General features: G+C 64.8%; 3 protein-coding genes across 5 annotated transcripts in view; all 3 read right to left on the bottom strand.

The window, feature by feature from the left end:
* CD5 (CD5 molecule) overlaps positions 1-3,126 on the bottom strand; it is a gene marked incomplete at both ends in the record, with an annotated part of 4,333 nt that extends 1,207 nt beyond the window's left edge. Inside the window, 5 exons of the mRNA XM_082284376.1 lie at positions 209-496; positions 1,375-1,674; positions 1,794-1,856; positions 1,937-2,227; positions 3,081-3,126. Coding sequence (XP_082140502.1) covers positions 209-496; positions 1,375-1,674; positions 1,794-1,856; positions 1,937-2,227; positions 3,081-3,126 — 988 coding nt within the window. The remainder of the gene's footprint in view (positions 1-208; positions 497-1,374; positions 1,675-1,793; positions 1,857-1,936; positions 2,228-3,080) is intronic.
* A 2,449-nt stretch (positions 3,127-5,575) lies between these two features.
* Positions 5,576-10,928, bottom strand: CD6 (CD6 molecule; the record flags this gene model as incomplete). Its single annotated transcript, XM_082284378.1, has 13 exons — positions 5,576-5,715; positions 5,795-5,959; positions 6,206-6,352; positions 6,448-6,528; positions 6,619-6,714; positions 6,798-6,920; positions 7,019-7,156; positions 7,257-7,325; positions 7,419-7,718; positions 7,787-8,095; positions 8,187-8,237; positions 8,519-8,584; positions 10,874-10,928. The coding sequence occupies 13 exons, from the start codon at positions 10,926-10,928 to the stop codon at positions 5,618-5,620; spliced, it is 1,698 nt and encodes a 565-aa protein (XP_082140504.1). The 3' UTR covers positions 5,576-5,617.
* On the bottom strand, positions 10,589-16,960 carry TMEM132A (transmembrane protein 132A). 3 transcript variants are annotated; one of them, XM_082282959.1, is made up of 11 exons: positions 16,688-16,960; positions 15,673-15,881; positions 15,046-15,597; positions 14,614-14,969; positions 13,913-14,071; positions 13,644-13,836; positions 13,430-13,573; positions 13,155-13,357; positions 12,590-12,866; positions 12,191-12,382; positions 10,589-12,114 (listed from the first exon to the last, which is right to left on the bottom strand). In XM_082282959.1, exons 1-11 carry the CDS (start codon positions 16,740-16,742, stop codon positions 11,038-11,040), a joined length of 3,417 nt encoding a protein of 1,138 aa, XP_082139085.1. In that variant the 5' UTR covers positions 16,743-16,960; the 3' UTR covers positions 10,589-11,037. The 3 variants fall into 3 exon arrangements, with proteins under 3 accessions (XP_082139085.1, XP_082139084.1, XP_082139083.1); XM_082282958.1 differs by lacking the exon at positions 16,688-16,960 and having other exon boundaries at positions 15,046-15,283; positions 15,409-15,597; positions 15,673-16,632; XM_082282957.1 differs by lacking the exon at positions 16,688-16,960 and having other exon boundaries at positions 15,673-16,632.
* Positions 16,961-17,125: the final 165 nt, after the last annotated feature.

Consider the following 17,125-nt stretch of genomic DNA (forward strand, 5'->3'; position numbering starts at 1 on the left):
GGATGTCCCGGCAGGAAGCGGCTTCGAATCCTGGCCTGGGAAGAGCATGGATGTCACCAGATGTGCCCAGCTGGAGGTTGGTGCCAGGGTGGGAGCACCCATCACCCTTCCAGGAGCCTGAATCCCACGTGGCATCCACCCCCATCCCTGCCCACTCCAGAGGTGTGGGAATTCCAGCTCCCAGCACCGCACGGATCACGTGGCTTACACACGACTCTGGTCCGGGAGCAGCTCCGGATGTTCCCGAGCTTGGGCTGGCAGAGGTGCAGGGGGCCGATCCCACAGGTGACTCCCGTCAAGGGAGGCTCCCGGATTTCCATGCTGGAAGTGAGATTCCCACAGCCCAGCTCCCGGCAGATCTGCCGGCCACGCTCGGCTCGCCGCGCTGCTCCGGAGTCACACAGATCCTGCCACCGTCCTGCGTGGAATACCTGGATGTCCCCTTCACAGGGAGTGGGGCCGGCCGCCAGCCTCCGCAGGGCCCGCGGCTGGGAATCTGCGGGAGAGAGAAGCAGATCCATGAGGAGAAGGGTTGGATCCACAGGGAGAGGTCAGACCCACGGCGAGGGGTGAAATCCACAAGGAGAAGGGAGTCAGATGCATGGAGAGGGGTCGGACCCATGGGAGGAAGAGCCACAGGGAGAGAGGAGTCGGAGCCCCAGGCAGACAGGGATGAGATCCACAGGGATGAGAGATCCACAGGGATTCCGCTGGCACGTGCTCCTCCTCCTTATCCAGCACAGGCTCGTGGCATGGGGATGCTCCCGGCATCTCCCCTCGTGCCTCCCAGAGCCAGGCATGGAGGAGCTTCGCACTCTTCCCATGGGAAATGCAGCATGGAAGCTGGCTCTGCCAGCTGCCCCAGCCCCTTAAACCCCCCAAATCCCACGGCATTCCAAGCTGGGCCAGATGGAGCCTGCTCCGAGCCTCGTGGCTTGGCTCTCCATGCCACGGAGCTGGCACCGAGCTGATCTCCAGGGAAATGCTCATGGAAAAGGACAGGGAGAGGCCTGTGGCAGGGAAGACGTCCAGCGCCATGCCCGAGGCAGGGAGATGATGGGAGCAGGGAGATGGAAGGTGCTCAGGGAGCTGCCCGCAGCAGGATGCTCAGAGCCTGCTCCCTGCCCGTGTTCCCCACTCCCAGCTGGAATTTGGGATGCTGCCACGGCCACTCTCCCTCCCCAGCGCATCCTCCTCTGCCGGGAACTGAGATTTCCTGTTTTGCCTTCGCACCCCGGAGAGGAAGAGCGGGAGTGGGTGGATGGGGCCTGTGGGGCGGGCGGGGATGGGGTTGGTTCCCTGCTCTGGCCCCACAAGCCCCCCGGGATATCCCACCGGAGCGGGAAATCATGGATGCTCCAGGATCGCTCTCACCTGAGCAGGTGACGAAGGCGGGCGTTTTCCCCCGGGAGCTGGTCCTGTTGAAGCAGTCCAGCAGGGAGTGGCTCCCACAGGAATCCACTGCCTCCCACCGCACCGGCAGGTGGATCCCCGGATCCGGCTCGCCGTGGCTGTTCCCAGCGGTGCCACAGCGCAATTCCCGGCAGATGAGGGTGGCCAGGTGTGGCCAGATGTGCGGGACGCTCGCCACAGCCCCCCACAGCCCCTGCTTGTGCAGCTCCAGGAAGCCGGAGCAGCTGAAATTGCCGTCCACCAGCCGCAGCCGGGGGGGTCCTGCAGAGGGAGTGGCAATGGAAGAGGAAGCGTTACGGATCGGGATGGCGTTATTTTCCATGATTGAGCGGGAAGTCCCCACGTTTGATGCTGTGGGTCCCACGGCATGAGGCACCTACCTGTGGGCTCTGGGGTGGTGGTGGGGGGCGCCGGTGGGGGTTTGGGAGTGGTTTTCACCGCCTCTGGAATGAGAAGAGACGGGGCCACGTGGGCATGGATGATCCCTCGGGATGAGGGGGCCGAGCTAGGGGTCCAGGCTCACCTCTGCAGGAGACAATGACGTGCACCGTGCAGTTCTCCAGCTCCCAGTGGCATCCCAGTGGCTGCGGTGGCCTCCAGCACCTCCTGGCCTGCCTGAGCGGCCCCTTCCCAGTGGGAATGATGAGCTCCAGGGGCTCAGAGGAGAGGGGGCCACACTCCAGCCGCTGGCAGATCCAATCCAGGTCGTCCACACTCACGCTCTCCCAGCAAATTTGCCTCCATTGGTTTTCCCAGTTCACCTCCAGTATCCCAGTGCAGCGGCAGCCGCCTCTGGTGAGTCTCAGGGGGGCCTCTGCAGGAAAACACCGGGAAAACACCATCATCAGGGGCTTTCCTTCCCTTCCCCGGTGGCTTTTCACCCTGGGAATGATGGAAAAACCCTTGGTGGGGGTCTTGGGAAGCAGCGCAAGGAATGGGAGCGTGGAGGGGTCGAGGGAAGGTGGGGGGCTGAGCTGGGACCCCGCGGCTCCGCTTCCGGATGATGCAACTCCAGCGCCCGCCGTACTCACGGAGCTGGGGCGGCATTCCCAAGGGGCTGCTCCCCAAATTCTCACCTCTAGGGATCCAGATGGCTGCTCCACGGTCAGGGACGGCTGTGGGAAGGAGCGGAAATGGGGTGTCAATCCCGCGTCCCGCCCTGGGCACCCCGAGTTTGGGACAGCGGCTCCATCGATGGTTGTTTTGGGGAAAAGGGGGATTTTGTGGGAAAACTGGGATTTCTGGGGGGGAGAAAGGCGATTTGCTGCCTCCCTGTCCATCTGCTGGGGGATCTTTAGGGCTGAGAAAAGATGGAGGGACCTGCTAATCACGGCTAATTAGCCCCGCTCCTGGGTGGAATGTTCGGGAACGGCGCCATGTGGATGGAGGGAAGGGCGGGAGCCGGCAGGGAATGAGGATGGGGGGACACCTGGCTGCCCCCAGCACCACTGGCTCCATCTTCGGGACCCTGGGGACCCTCGGAGTGGTGTGGGGAGGGGGGTGGGGGGTCACCAGGGTGCTGCCCACCCCGAGCCCCACACTGTGGCTCACCCAGGGTGGAGCCGTGACTCCACGGAGCCGATTCCGCCCGGAGTGGGAAAACCGGGGCGAGGGGTTGTGCCACGAGATTTGAGGGCTGTGCCGAGGTTGGGGCGCCTGGTACTCACCCCACATTCCCAGCAGGAGGCACAGGATGGGCAGCCGGGTTGCCATGGGCTCCGGTGGCGGGATGGGGGGCACGGGGGGCTCCGGAGGCTCCGCCGCCTCCGCTGCCCGGCCGGGAGCAGGCGAGGGAGGGGGCCCGGGCAGGAACCGGCTGTTTTTCCTCCCTCTGTGGTTTTTTGACGTCACCTCTGGGCCCCGTTTGAAGGCTCCGTTGCCTCCCCGGGTCCCGCCAAGCACGAGGGGAAAGGGCTGAGAAACTTGTGGGGTGCAGCTCCCGCCAAATCCCAGGATGTCCACAGCTCTGGGAAAGGGAGGTGGTGAATATATCCAGTGCCCAGGGAGAGTTGGGGGTCCCCGAGCCCCCCGGGGATGCAGAGGAGTTGATGCCCATCCTGGCATCCCCTAAATCACCAGGAATGGGATGGGGGAAGGTTTTATCCAGGCACATCCCGGGTTCTGGCATTCCAGGGACACCCTACACCCCTGCAAGGGCCCATGGGGCACCAGCGGTGCAGGAGCTGGGGAGGGCAGAGGCGTTGATTGATTGTGCCCTAATTAATCGCTCTGAATCCAGGTCAGGCATGCTAATGAGGCAGCTGTTTTCCACTGACCCCGTGGTGCTCCTGCTGGAAGGAGACACGGATGGAACTTCCCATCCTGTCCTGCTCCACCATCCATGGATGCTCCAGTCCCCAAGCCTCGAGCAGGATCTCAGCACCTGGGTGCTCCCTGTAGCCACCACTTGTTCCCACCCCGGTTATCCCAGGGGTCCTGCTGATCCTGGTGGGAGCAGGCCCTGTTGGGATATCCCACATGGGGGTCCCACAGCTGCCCCCCACCCACTTTGGCTTTGAAAATTCCCTGGAAAAGGGGTGCGATTCCCAGGCCTGCTCCTACAGGACTCACTGGAGGGTCCTCAATCCCCCTAAATCAACCTGAAATTTGGGATTCACCCCAAACATCCCAGGGTACCTCTAGGAAAGGTCCTGTTATCCAGGGGGTGTGACCCCCATGGATACGGGGCTCCCTCAGAGCCATGACTGCCTCTGGAGGCCGTGAGATCCCAGGGATGGGATTTGGGCTCGGATTGAGCATCCGCCTTGCCTCGGGCGCTGCGAGCCAGCTCAGCATCTTGAGCATGCCGCGGCAGCAGCTCCAGCAGCTCGGGATGATTGGAATCTCTTCCCGAGGGGGAGTTTGGGGGGCGCTGGGAAGCGCTGACAACGCTGCCTGCCGTGAGGAGCCTTCCAAAAAGCAGGAGCCGCCTTTGGAGCGAGCGGGAAGGGGCTCGGCGGCTGTCGGCACGCTGCCGGGATGGCGGCGATGGGGAAAAGGGGGATTTTCCAGGCGGGAGCGGCTCGGAGGAACTGTTGGTGCTGATGTGGCTGTGTGGGGGTGGAGGTGACACCTCGCCGGGGGGGCCACGGGCTGGCTTGTCACGCTCCAAAGGCATCGGAACCCGCAGGGAATTGGTGCCCTGCCGGGAATCCGCACCCTCAGGACACTGCTGGCCCTCTGGACATTGGGATCCCAGCCAGGACATCGATACCCCCTGGACTTTGGGAACCCCCCCCAGGGCATCAGGACCACCCTCCTCCAACTCATCCATCCCCCCAGGCCTGCCCATGCCACAATCCCGGCCATCCCAACACCATCACCTCCCTCCCAGCCCCCTCCGGCACCCGGGGCCAGGAGGGGGGCTGGGGCACCCCCTGTGCCCGCCCCGTGCCCGCTCTGCTCTCGGCTCTCGCCCCGTGCCCTTTGTCGGGGTTTTGCTGCTATTTTGGGATTTCCTCCGTTGTTGCGGCTCCTTTGTGCGGGGCCTCTCGCTCGGCAAACAGCTGGAGGATGTGGGGGGGGCCCACATTTTCCACTTGGGGTGCGGCTGAACCCCAACCTCCTCCCCGGGGAGACAGAAATCCGGTGGCAGGGCCGGGGCAGGAGCAGCCGGCTTGGGATGGGTGGCGGGAAGTGGGGTGAGGGCCGGGGGCAGGACGGTCCCGATCCCAGGGTGACAGGTGGGTGCTGTGCCCCCTCCCAGCCGGGAGCACACCCAAATCCCAAAGCTGGGATGTGGATGGATTGGGAGATGCTGGAGGGTTTGGGGGCTGTATCCCACCCCCTATAGGGCACCATCTGGTGAGTTTGGGGTGGCACCTCGGTGTCGTCCCTTCTAGCATCCCTGGAGCCCCCCGGATGGGATTTATGGACAGTGTGTTCCCGGGATGGGGACTGTCCCAGCGGGGTGTAGGGAAGCTCTGGGGGGACACAAGGGACATCCATGTCCCCCCTTGCTGCAGTTTAATTTCCACCCCCAGTGCTGCCGCCCCCTTCCCTGCTCCCGTGGGTTGGGAATGGGATATTTGGCCATCCTTGGGTCACCTGGTGGACAAGTGGGAGCACGTGGTGGCCACTCCTATGGACAAGGGACATGGTGGGAAGAGCTTTTAATGGTAGCGCGGAGGAGATGGTTGAAGAATTCCGAAGGAGACAGCCGGAGAATTCCAGGAGATTTGGCCTCTGGAGTGGTGGGACAGGCTTAGTAGGCAGAGTCCTGGATGTCGTCGTAGTCGCTGCCCTCGGAAAAGTCGGGATCCTCCACGTGTTCCCCTGAGGGACAGGATGGATCCAACCAGCCTGCGGAGACAGAGCCATTCAGGAGGATTGGGGAATTCCTGAAATTCCCTGTGTCCCCCCTTCCACGCAGGATCCTCACCAGGACGTGAGGAGAGGTCTCCGGGGGGCTCCGTCTCCTGTACGTTCTCGTACCACTCCCCCGAGGAGGTGCTGGAGCTGCCGTCGGGATCGGGATCTGCCGGAGCCGCAGGTGCCCAGGGCTGGGAGGGCACTGGGGCGGGCGCTGCCGGGGGAACTGGGGGAACTGGGAGGAACAGGGTCACCGACTGGCACTTCCCATCCCCACTCCCACTCCATGGGGTCCCGTTTTCCTCACCGAGGTTGAGCCCATCCCTGTCCCCACCCTTGGGGTTGCTCTATCCCCGCTCCCATCCCTGAACCCCCATTCCTTCCCCATCCCTGTGGTCTCCGCGTCCCTTGCTCCCATCCTTGGGCTCTCTCCCCATGCCTGCTCCATCCCTGCTCCCATCCCCACTCCCACCCTTCCCACCTGCGCCATAGCCATGGCCAGTGCCTGCCGGGTCCCAGTGGGTGCTCTGGGATGGAGGGGGAATGCTGCCGTTCCAACAGGGCTCCGTGGATGAGGAGGAGGATGAGCTGGAGGAGCCACGGAAGGCGGGGCTCGGCCTGGCCGGCTCTGTGGGAACAAGGACACCAAATGTGGGAACGAGGATATGGGAACGGGGGGTGGCCACCCTCCCGTCCATGGGATAGAGCCCCCTCGTGTCCTACCGTCCTCAGGGAAAGGCTCCATCCTGTCCTGGCTGCGTCTCAGAGGGAGAAGATCCTCCCTGGGATGCCGGCGCAGGGAGTCTGCAGGAAGGGGAGAGGGGTGGGGACATCCTGGGTGACAGGGATCCCAGGACAGGGTGTCAGGGATCCCAGAGGAAGTGGGATGCTCACTGTAGAAGGTGGAGAGGGCGACAGGAGGCTTGCTGCTGAACTCATAATATTCCGAGTCGGAATCAGAATCCTTGGAAATGGCTGTGACCAGCAGGTCTGGGGGGTGACAAGTGGATGTGGCATCTGTCACCAGCCGGGACCTCCTGCTCCACAGCCCCAGGGGGACCTGCCAGACCCACCTGATCCTTTGGGAAGGCTGGTGGGAGTCTCCCTGTAGTCCTTGGGGATGCCGGAGGTCGCGTCAGGGCTCTGGGATCTGTGGGTCCCCAGGACTGGCATGGGTATTCCCAAGGAGGACATGGCTGTGGGGACAAGGGGATGCACCCACTCCATGGCTGAGCTGAGCCCAAAAAGTGGGGACTGTGTCCCAGTTCCAGTGACCGGATCCAGAATTCCTTACCGCTCCTCTTCCTCAGCCTCAGCAGGGCGGCGGAAAAGGCCAGCACGGAGAGCAGGAGCAGCGCCGCCAGCACCAGGCACAGGACAAAGAGGGGACTGTCCAGGGCAGGTGTCCCCAAGGCTGGGGTCCCCTCCTCGGCTGGGACAGAGAACGGACACAGCTCATCCCACATAAATCTTTCCCCTATGGAATTTCCCCCCGATCCCAGGGAACGGCCGCCGGGGGCTCGGACACTCACCATGCCGGACCGTGACGTTCCCGGGCGTCACCTCAGCCGTGGGCGTCGGCGTCTCCAAACCCTGGGAGCCTGGAAAAGGCGGGGGCAGGAAAGGGATGCTTGGGAGAGGGCGGGACCCAGGCCGTGCCTCACATGCCAGCGGGAAGGATCCCGATCCCGTACCGTTGCAGATGACCCCGGCTGCCCAGGATTGGTAGCACGGAGCGGATTTATTGAAGGCCCAGCGGCACTGTGCCAGCGAGGGCTGCAGGCTCCCGCACAGGTACACCATCTTCCCGGGAAGCGTGTGTCCGAAGGAGGGCCGCTGGAGCGCGTTCCCGCATCCCAGCGTCCGGCACAGCACCGTGGCCTCCAGCTCATACCAGGTGCTGTTACACACCGTGCTCCAAATGCCACGGAAAAACACCTCCACCCTGCCGGCGCATCCGTCCCGGCCTCCGGAGAGCCGCCACTCCTGGTGCTCTGCGGGAAGAGCGCAGAGTTCGGGACGCGCCGCCCGCATCCCCAGCTCCGGAATATTCCAAACCCACCTGAGCAAACGACGCCGGCATCCTCCTTGTGGCTGCAGTCGTGCTCCGGCGCGGCCGGACATTCCCAGAGGTGCCGCTCGTGTCCCTCGCACCCCACCTCATCCCGGAGGATGGGGCCGTGCCCGCGGCCGAAGGCGGCGCTGCCCTGGGCTCTCACGGCGTGGCCGCACCGGAGCTGGCGGCACACGACGTCGGCGTCGGGAATGTCCCAGCCGTCGTCACACACTGTCCCCCACGTCCCCTCCTGCTCCAGCTCCACACGGCCCTCGCAGCGGCTCCGGCCGCCCGCCAGCCGGAGCGCTCTGGGACCTGGCAGATGCACCGGGAAGGGTGAGCTGGCCTTGTCCCAAAAAATCCCAAGAAGTGGGCGTGAGGATGTCACTCGCCCTCCCGCACTCACCCGGTGTCACCGAGGTGTTCCCAGTCGGAGTAGTGGGAGCTCCCGTCGTTTCTGTGGGGGAGAAAGGGCAGAGGGATGAGGGGCTGAGCCCCCCAGGATTCCCAGTTTGGAGGGGTGCATCCCAATCCCACCCAAACATGGCCCAGAGGATTCTCCCAGCTGTGAGTGGCACAGTGGGAGTCCCCCCAAGCTCTGGCAATGTGGTCACAGAGCTGTTGCATCCCAAAAATCAATCCCTGTGTGCCCCAGGATGTTTCCCAGGGCTAAATCCCGGTGTGGGATCTGCAGGGAGAATTTGGCCTTAAATGTGGGAATACTGGGACACGACTCACCAGTGGAAGAGATGAAATTTGGAATGCCATCCCGCATCTGCGTTGTTCCCGCCTTCCGGTTGATCCCTGCGGACACAGAGGGGCTGGACCTGCCTGTACCCACCTGCCTGCACCCATTCCAGAGCCACAGGTGAGTGGATGATCCAGTTATCCCTAAAAATTCCCCATTTGGTTCCTCCAGGGGGAAGGATTCACCCCCGGAAGTGCGGCATCCAGGGGGCTGCTTGGGTGGGAATCCTGGGAAGAGCCACCAGAGCTGGTGGGGTGTGGATTGGAGTTCAAATGTTCAAGGAAAAGGTCAGGGATGAGGGGAGAAGGTGGGAATGAGCTGCCCCAGGTGGAGACAGAGGTGTGAGAAGGGCGGAAATGGGGTGATAGGGCCGTTCCCCCATCGATTGGAGGCCTCGAGGCAGCTCCTGGCAGCCATTTCAGCAGCCAAACCATCCTAAATCCTGCTGGGATAGGGGGGGAGACAGGAGGCCTCACATCCCAAAACCATCTACAGGGTACATGGGAGACAGGATGGGCTTCAGGCCCTGAGTGTCACCCCATTCCCACAGGGATTGTAGGTGGGATGGCTCTGAGAGCACTTTTAAGGGCTTGGGGTCCCCTTTTAGGGGTTCCCAGGGTGCTTTTGGGGGATCCAGGGGGGCCCTAACCCTCCGGAGGATCCCCAAGCCTTGGGATACCCTTGTAGGGGATCCCTTTCCCTCCATCCCAGTCGGTTGGGGGGCAGCATCCTCCACCCATGACACCCACATCGGGGACCCCCCAGGACCCCTGGTGCTCCCCATCCCAGGGAGGTGGCAGGTCCCTGACCCCCAAATCAGCGGCTCCACCACCCCGAGGTCCCAAGAGAGCGACAGGAAGGGCCAGGATGGGGACGGTGACGTACCTCGTGCAGGTGCCACGGCAGAAAGAGCCACCAAGAGCAGGCAGAACCCCCCCATCCCATCAGCGGGGCAGCCCCATGGGATTCAGGGATCTGGGATTCGGGGGGGTCCCTGTCTCAGCAGCTCGGGGACATGGCTTGGCCGTGTCCCCTCGCTCCGGCAGCTCTGGGACTGTGGCGGAGGGCAGGAAGCCGACTCAGTGCTGCAGGGTGGAGGAGGGTGATGGGGTGGCTCCATCCTGCCCCACCAGGGAGGAAACAGGGTTTTGGGCACCCCGCAGACCCTCCGGGGCACGGGAGCCTCGTGGATCTGGTGCTCCCACCCCGGGGGACAAGGATCTGTTGGAGCCATCCTGATCTGCAGCTCGTTTGAGCCTCCAGGTTGTGGATTTGGTGGCAGGGGGGCTTGGGGTCTCCCGAGCTGTGGGACATCAGTGGGGTGATGGAGAAGGGCCAGGAGTTCTCCCCTTCTCCCTGATTTTTGGAGTCAACATTACCTGCACCTCCACATCCTGAGCATCTTCCAGCACATCCAGGACCACCCCAGGACCCTCCAGGAGTATGACGTGAGGGATAAGGTCAGAATTTCCATGGGTGGGAGGTGGGGCATCCCAGGAGATGTTGATCCCCCACCGTGGGTGAGGGCACCTGGGGACCCGGGGTTTTGGGAATGGAGGACAGGACCCCGGTCATCCCATCTCAGCAGGGTTTTGGGAAGGTTTGGGGAGCAGGGTGATGGGGTGAGGGATCTCCTGCTATTACCCAGGGTGTCTTGGGATTGGTGGGACTTACTGGGAAGCTGGAAGAGTGGGAATCCCCATGGCACCCCTAAATAAAGGGATGTGCTGGCCAATTCCAGTTGCTGAGGGGATATTTGGGAATGTCGGGGTTGGTGTTGGGGCTGGAAAGGTGGAGGAGGAGGATGGCAGGAGAGGGAGGAGGGAGATCCCTTATCCCAAGGTGACCCTGGCTGGGCCAGGGCCAGGCCCAGTCCGGGATCCAATCCCGTGACCAGCTCCCACGTGGAGCCAAGGTCAAGGGCATGTCCCCATTCCCGGGAGCCTGGCACTGCCACGGGGGCAGGGTGGGACCTGGTGTTGGGATCAGAGGAGACGGCGTGGGGGGGGGGAGGGGACTGCCAATTTTTTTTTTTTTTAAATACTTTATTTTTGTAACAACGTCAGAATTAAAAATTTTCCATAAATACCAGTCCCTGGCAGCCCCTTCCCGGGCGTTCCCGGTAAAAAAATGTGTACAAAACGGATGGGTGGCCGGGGTGAAGGTGGGGGGGATACGGGATCCTCCCCGGGATCAGACCACAGGAATCATCACCACCATCATCATCACCACTATGAACACCATGTCGCAATGAGACCCAAAGCAGTAAGAGCATCCCAAATTCCTCCCCGGTGCCGCCGGGATCCCGCAAGGACGGGGCTGGGAGACCCCCCCCTCCCCCTCACCTTCTGTGGGCGCCTCGGGGCGGTCCCAGGAGGCCACCAGTGGTCCCCGGCACATCCCGCTGGGAAGAGGGGTCGGTGTCCCCCCAGCGCGGCACGGGGAGGAGGTCGGGCCCTTACTGGTTTGCCCGGGAATTGGGGGGGGTCCGGGAGTCGCCCCCTTGGGGTCAGGAGCTGCCGCGGATCCTCTCCATGTAGCTCCGCAGCTCCTCGGGATCCCGCAGCCCCATGTCCTCGCACACCCAGCGGATGTCGTCCTCGCTGGCCACCAGGATGGACTGGACGTGGGGGGCGGCCGGGGGAGGCTCCTCGGGGACGCGGGGGGGACCGAAGGTGACAAACTCCACCCGCTTCCTGCGGCCGCCGCCCGGAGCCGATCCCTCCTTGCGGGGCGGCGGCGCTCCGGGAGCCGGGGAGCCGGGGGGAGCCCCGTCCTCGCCGGAGCCCGGGGGACTCCCGCAGCCGCAGGAGGGGCCCGGGGGTGCCAGGGGTTCTGGCTGCCGGCGATCCAGCTGCGGCCGATCCATCTGCTGCCGATCCAGCTGCCGGCTCAGCTCTTCCTGGTCAGTGCCCAGCCAGACCCAGTTGTGGGGTTGTGGGGCCGAGGGGGCCCCACCCGGCTCGGGCAGCTCCTTCTGCTGGTAGCGGAGCACGAAGAAGATGCAGTTGACGAGGAAGATGAAAATGGCGAGGCAGAAGACTCCCAGGAGCACGTACATCCCGATTTCCAGGTCGGTCACCCGTTCCGGAGCCTTCACCATCTCCTCCTCCTCCTCCTCCTCTTCCATGCCGGCGCGGTTGCGTCCATAGCCTTCCTCCTCGTCTTCCTCCGAGGAAGACCCCTGGAGCTTGGTGGCCGCCGGCCCCACGCCCGCGGGGTCCCTCTGTCCCACGGTCACCGCTTCCCCGGACATGGCGCCCTCAGCCCGCGGGAAGGGCCGGGGGCTCCCGGGAGAGGGGACCCCCACCTCGAGCCAGGCGGTGCCGGTGGCCAGGGCGGCCGCGCGGTGCCGGCCACGCCGGCACGGATCCGGGGGGTGCAGGCTGAGCTGGAGCAGGGCCCCCCGGCCCGGCCCCTCGGCCACCACCCAGGGGTGGGCAGCGGGGACCCCAGGGGACCCCCTGACAGTGGCAATGGCGCGGTCGAGGGACGTCACGGTCAAGGCCACGTCGTGCCACCCGTAGAGCTCGAGCGGGGCCAACGTGCGGTCGGAGAAGGACAGCCAGACGGACAGCGTGGCTTCCTGGAGGGATGACAAGCGGGATGGCAGAGGTTTGGGGGACACCAGGGACACCGGGGGGATCCCCCACCCGTCTCACCTGCTTCAGGACCTGCAGGGTGGGCGTCCCCAGGACGGTGGCGGTGACCATGCCAGGATGATCCAGCTGTGTCCGTAGGGATAAGGAGAGCCCGGCCACCACCTGGGCGCGGAGCTCTGTCACCGTCACCTTCTCCTCAGACACCACCAGCGTCTGCTCCCCCAGGATGGAGTCGGAGAGCGGGGAGCGCACCTGGAAGCGCCTTGTGAGTCCCCCAACCTTCCTCACGGCCACTGTGTCCCCTTCCCATCCTGTCCCAGCCCCTCAGTTCCCTCCCCCTCTGTATCCTGCCCAGCTCCCTCTGGGATCATTCCCAGCCCCCAACTCCATCCCTGCAACCTTTCCACACCGCCAGATCCCCCCAGGACTCCCCAAATTCCCACAAACAACCCCCTTTACCTCCACAGAGGTTACTCCGGGCTCCCGGCCCACCACCACGGCCCCCTCTTCCAGCGAGGCCACGCGTGGGTCCTGGACACGGGTCCGGGTGGCCACCAGGTGGGTGACATCCAGGAGCCACTCGGGGCCGGGCAGGTAGGACAGGTGACGGCCACCATCCAGAGGGTGGGCCACGAAGTGCGCCAGGACACGGAGCCCCGTGCGCTGGAACTGGGGCCGGCAGCCCCGCGCCCGCCGCTCCGGCTCCTCTGCAGGGTCCTCGGACTCCACCGTGCCACTGGGGACAGCGGGACAGGGTGACAAGAGTCCCAGGATGGGGTGACAAGTGTCACCAAGGGGCAGGGGAACAGGGATTGTAGGACAGGGTGACAGGAGTCTCAGGACAGGGGAACAGGGATCCCAGGGCAGAAGATCATGGCACAGGGTGACAGGGATTCCAGGAAAGGGTGATGGGAATCCCGGGACACAGGAGTACATGGGGACTCAGCGATGCATCCCCACGTGTAAGCTCTCCGCCCCATTCCTGTCTCCCCTTTTTCCCACCATCCCATTCCCCAGGCCTCACCTGTCAGGCCCCCCAGGCAGTCTCCAGCCGCGGAGCTGCTCCAGGACGGGATCTCCCAGCTGGACACGGAGCGGGAGCAGCGGAGCCCAGACAGAGAAGCTCAGCTCCGCCCGCAGCCGGCGCGCCCAGAAATCCACGCGGGCCCCCCGCGCCCCCCGGCTCTCCTTGCCCCCCACAAACACCAGGTCGCAGGAATCCGACACCTGCAAGGGCACATAGAATTCCATAGGAATCTCCCAGGTGAGGCAGGATAACGAGGGGACGGCAGGACTCACCTGCAGCACCTGCTTGTCAGCGGATTCGCATCCCACAGGATCTGTGAGCTCGGACACTCCACCTCCCGCTTCCACAGCCACCAATTTCACCGGGATAACGCGGGGGATCCCGGTCAGCGGCGCCGTGTTCAGGATCTCCAGCTCCTGGAAGTACGGCGGGATGAGCGGGCACTTCCCACGGGATGGAGGGCCAGAACGGGATGGAGGCACCCACCTGCACCAGCGGGACGAGGGCGCGGATGTCCCGCTCCGACACCTGGATTTCCCAGACCAGTTTGTCCTTCTGCGCCTCAGGATCCTGGCCAGGATACTCCACCTGCCACGTGAGGGGCCGCGCTGGCGCCAGCCCCCCCGTCCCATTTTCCACAGCCACATCCAGGTGCAGGAACGCGGCCGGCTCAGACACCCTGCGGCAGCGCACCGGGATCAGGGTGGAGCAACCCACAATTCCCGCTGGGATGGGGGCGCTGGGATATTCCCTACCTGGAGCTGTCAGGGATGGCAGGCATGTCCCCGAGCCGCCGGCACGTCACCACGGCCGTGGAGTGCTTGGGACCACGGGAACGCTCCAGGTGCGCGCTCCAGGCACTGGGAATTGCGGGGCGCACGGAGACCACGTGCAGGCCCTTCTTGGCCTTGATCCTGTGGGGACACACAGTGTCCCACGGTGTCACTCAGTCACACAGTGTCACACAGTGTCACACAGTGTCAGATGGTGTCACATGGTGTCAGACGGTGCCCCACAGTGTCATTCACAGTCACACAGTGTCACACAGTGTCAGATCCTGTCAGATGGTGCCAAATAGTGTCACACAGGGTCTGATGGCGTTACACACTGTCAGATGCTGTCACACAATATCGCTCAGTGTCACATGGTGCCAAATGTTGTCACATAGTGTCACGTACTGCCACACACTGCCACACAGTGTCACACACTGCCACACAGCGTCACTTACAGTCACACGGTGTCACTCACAGCCACGCAATGTCACACACAGCCACACAGTGTCACTTATAGTCACACAGTGTCACTCACAGCCACACAATGTCACAGACTGCCACATAGTGTCACTCACAGTCACACCATGCCACACACTGCCACGAAACGTCACACAGGTTCCCACACTGTCCCGGCGTCCCACCGGGACGTCCCACCGGCGTCCCACCATTGTCCCCGCTCTCACCGCAGGGTCAGGCTGTCAGCGGTGAAGTTGTGGCGCAGGGCAATGGTGGCCGTGAAGCGCTGCCCGGGCCGCAGGGGGACACTGGGGACACGCAGCAGCACCTTCTCATCCAGCCGCACCTCCTGCTGCCGCTCCGGCTCTCCCAGCCGCAGCTCCAGCATTCCCAGGAATCTGGGAGCCTCCCGCTCCCGGTCCCCGCACTCCCCCACGCTGTAGCGCAGCTCAGCCGGTTCCGGGCGCTCCGGAGGCTCCACGGAGTCGGAATCTCGCCGGTGGCTCCGGTGGGAATGGAGAGATGCAGGGGAGAACCAGCGTGGAGGAATCTCCAGCTCCACTACGCACACGCCCAGCGGGGCCTGGAGGAGAGAGGGGATCCCAGGATTAGGGTGGGGGGGAGCTGTGGGTCCCCAAGGTCCCCAGGGTGGCACTGACCTGCAGGTGACACGTCCCCCGGGCCACCCGCCCGCGCTGGTGGGCATGGAGGGTGACGCAGGGGAGATCCCGAGCTCTGGAGTGATCCCAATCCATTGGGGCATCCCAGTTCTCAGGGTGGTATTGCTGCACAGGGTGGTCCCGGTCCTTGGGGTGATTGTGGATACCAGGGTGGTGCCGGTCTTTGGAGTGATCCTGGACTCCATGGTGGTCCCGCTGCTCAGGGTGGTCCTGGTCCCTGGGGTGGTCATGATCCCCAGGGTGATCCCAGTTCCTGGGGTGATCACGGACCCCAGGGTGGTCCTGCTCCCTGGGATGATCCCAGTCCCTGGAGTGACCCTGGCCCCCAGGGTGGTCCCGGACCTCAGGGTGATCCCAGTCCTTGGGATGATCCCAGACCCCGGCGTGATCCCGCTTCCCGGGCATCCAGTCAGGCCCCTGCAGATGGAAGAGGACGCGGGCCACGGGCTCGGCGGGGGACACGGAGCTCTCCAGGGACACAGCACGGATGGCCCAGGCTGCCGAGCCAGGGGCACTCTCCATGGGCACCTCCTGCAAGGACACCGGGATGGTGGCGGGGCCTGGGACACCCTGGGGTGGCTCAGGGGTCACAGGGGTCCCGGTTACCTGGCGGGTGCTGAACGGGGGGTAGGTGGCCTGGACCAGGGGCTGGGATCCGGCACGGAGCAGCAGGAATGTCTCGGAGCGGGTGTGCAGGGAAGAGTTGGGGGCCACATCCTGATCCACCCTCTGCAGCCGGTAGGACTCGGGCACCCCAAGGACCTCCAGCTCCGCCGGCAGGAACACGGGATCCGGGGGATCCCCGTCACCCCTCACTGCAAGGACAAGGATGTGCCACATCCCACAGGGACACAGCGGGAACGGGGTGCGCTGGGGTGGCAAGTGGGGGTCTTTGTGCCCGCCTTTGTGGCACCACACAGGGTGACCCCCTTTCCTGGGCCACCCCATTCTGAGGTCACCCCATCCCTGTGTCAGGACTGGGGGGGCCACTAAGTTCTCCCAGCCCCAGCTGTTCCCTGCGGGAATATGGGGAGAGGGTTGGAACCGCGTCGTGCAGGGTGGGATCCAGGCTCGTGGTGCCCAGATCAAAGGGATCCCTCATCACTGGGAGCAGATCCCACCTGGATGCCCGGGCAGCGCTTCCTCACGGCCGGGAACTGATCGCACCTGGGCGATCAGGTGTGCGGGGAGAGGCGAGGCAGATCCCGGGATCCGGGGGGAACGGGAGTCCCTCGGGCGGCGGGTTCCCGTGGGGATTGCGGGGAGACTCCCCCCTCGAGATCCCAGCGGATCCCACGTTCTCCGGGTGACCCCCTCGGGATCCCAGGCGGTGGAGGGGGCGCGGATTCCGGGGAACGCGGGGAAAGAGAAGGTGGGGGGGGGGGGGGGGGGGGGAGGGGTTGAGGTCGCCCCGACTCCCGGGATCCCGGAGGGAGCAGATCCCGGCGGAGTGGAAGGACCCCGAACGCGGGGAAAGCGGAGAATCGAGCCGGGTCGCGGGACCGCGCGGGAACGGATCCCAGCAGGACGGCGGGGGGGTTGCGGAGCGGGGCCGGTGCCGGTGCCGTTCCCGGTGCCCGGCGCTGTTCCCGATGCTATTCCCAGTGCCATTCCCACTTACCCAGGGGGAAGAGCAGGGCGGCGGCCAGCAGCGCCAGCCGGGGCGCCGGAGCCATGGCCGGGGGGCTCGGTCCGTCCGCCGGTGCCGCCGGTGCCGGTGCCGCCGGTGCCTCCCGTCGCTCCGCCGGTGCCTCCCGTCCCTCCGCCCCCGCGCCCAGACAATGGGGCCGGGGCGGGACCGGCACCGGCGCCGCCTCGTCCCGCCGGGTCCTAAAGCCCGGCCGTGCCCGGCGCTCCGGCTCCTGCTCCACAGCCCGAGGCACATCCCACCCTGCTCCCCATTCGCAGCCCTGCTCCCCAGCCCCATCCTCATCCGCCTTTCTATCCCCATCCCTCCTCCCCATCCTCATCCTCACACCATTCCCCATTCCACTCCCCATCCCCATCTCTATCCCTGCTCCTCACCCCATTCCCATCCCCACCCAGCACCGGACACCCC

Source organism: Coloeus monedula (assembly GCF_965178545.1).
Source record: "Coloeus monedula genome assembly, chromosome: 6".
NCBI lineage: Eukaryota > Metazoa > Chordata > Aves > Passeriformes > Corvidae > Coloeus > Coloeus monedula.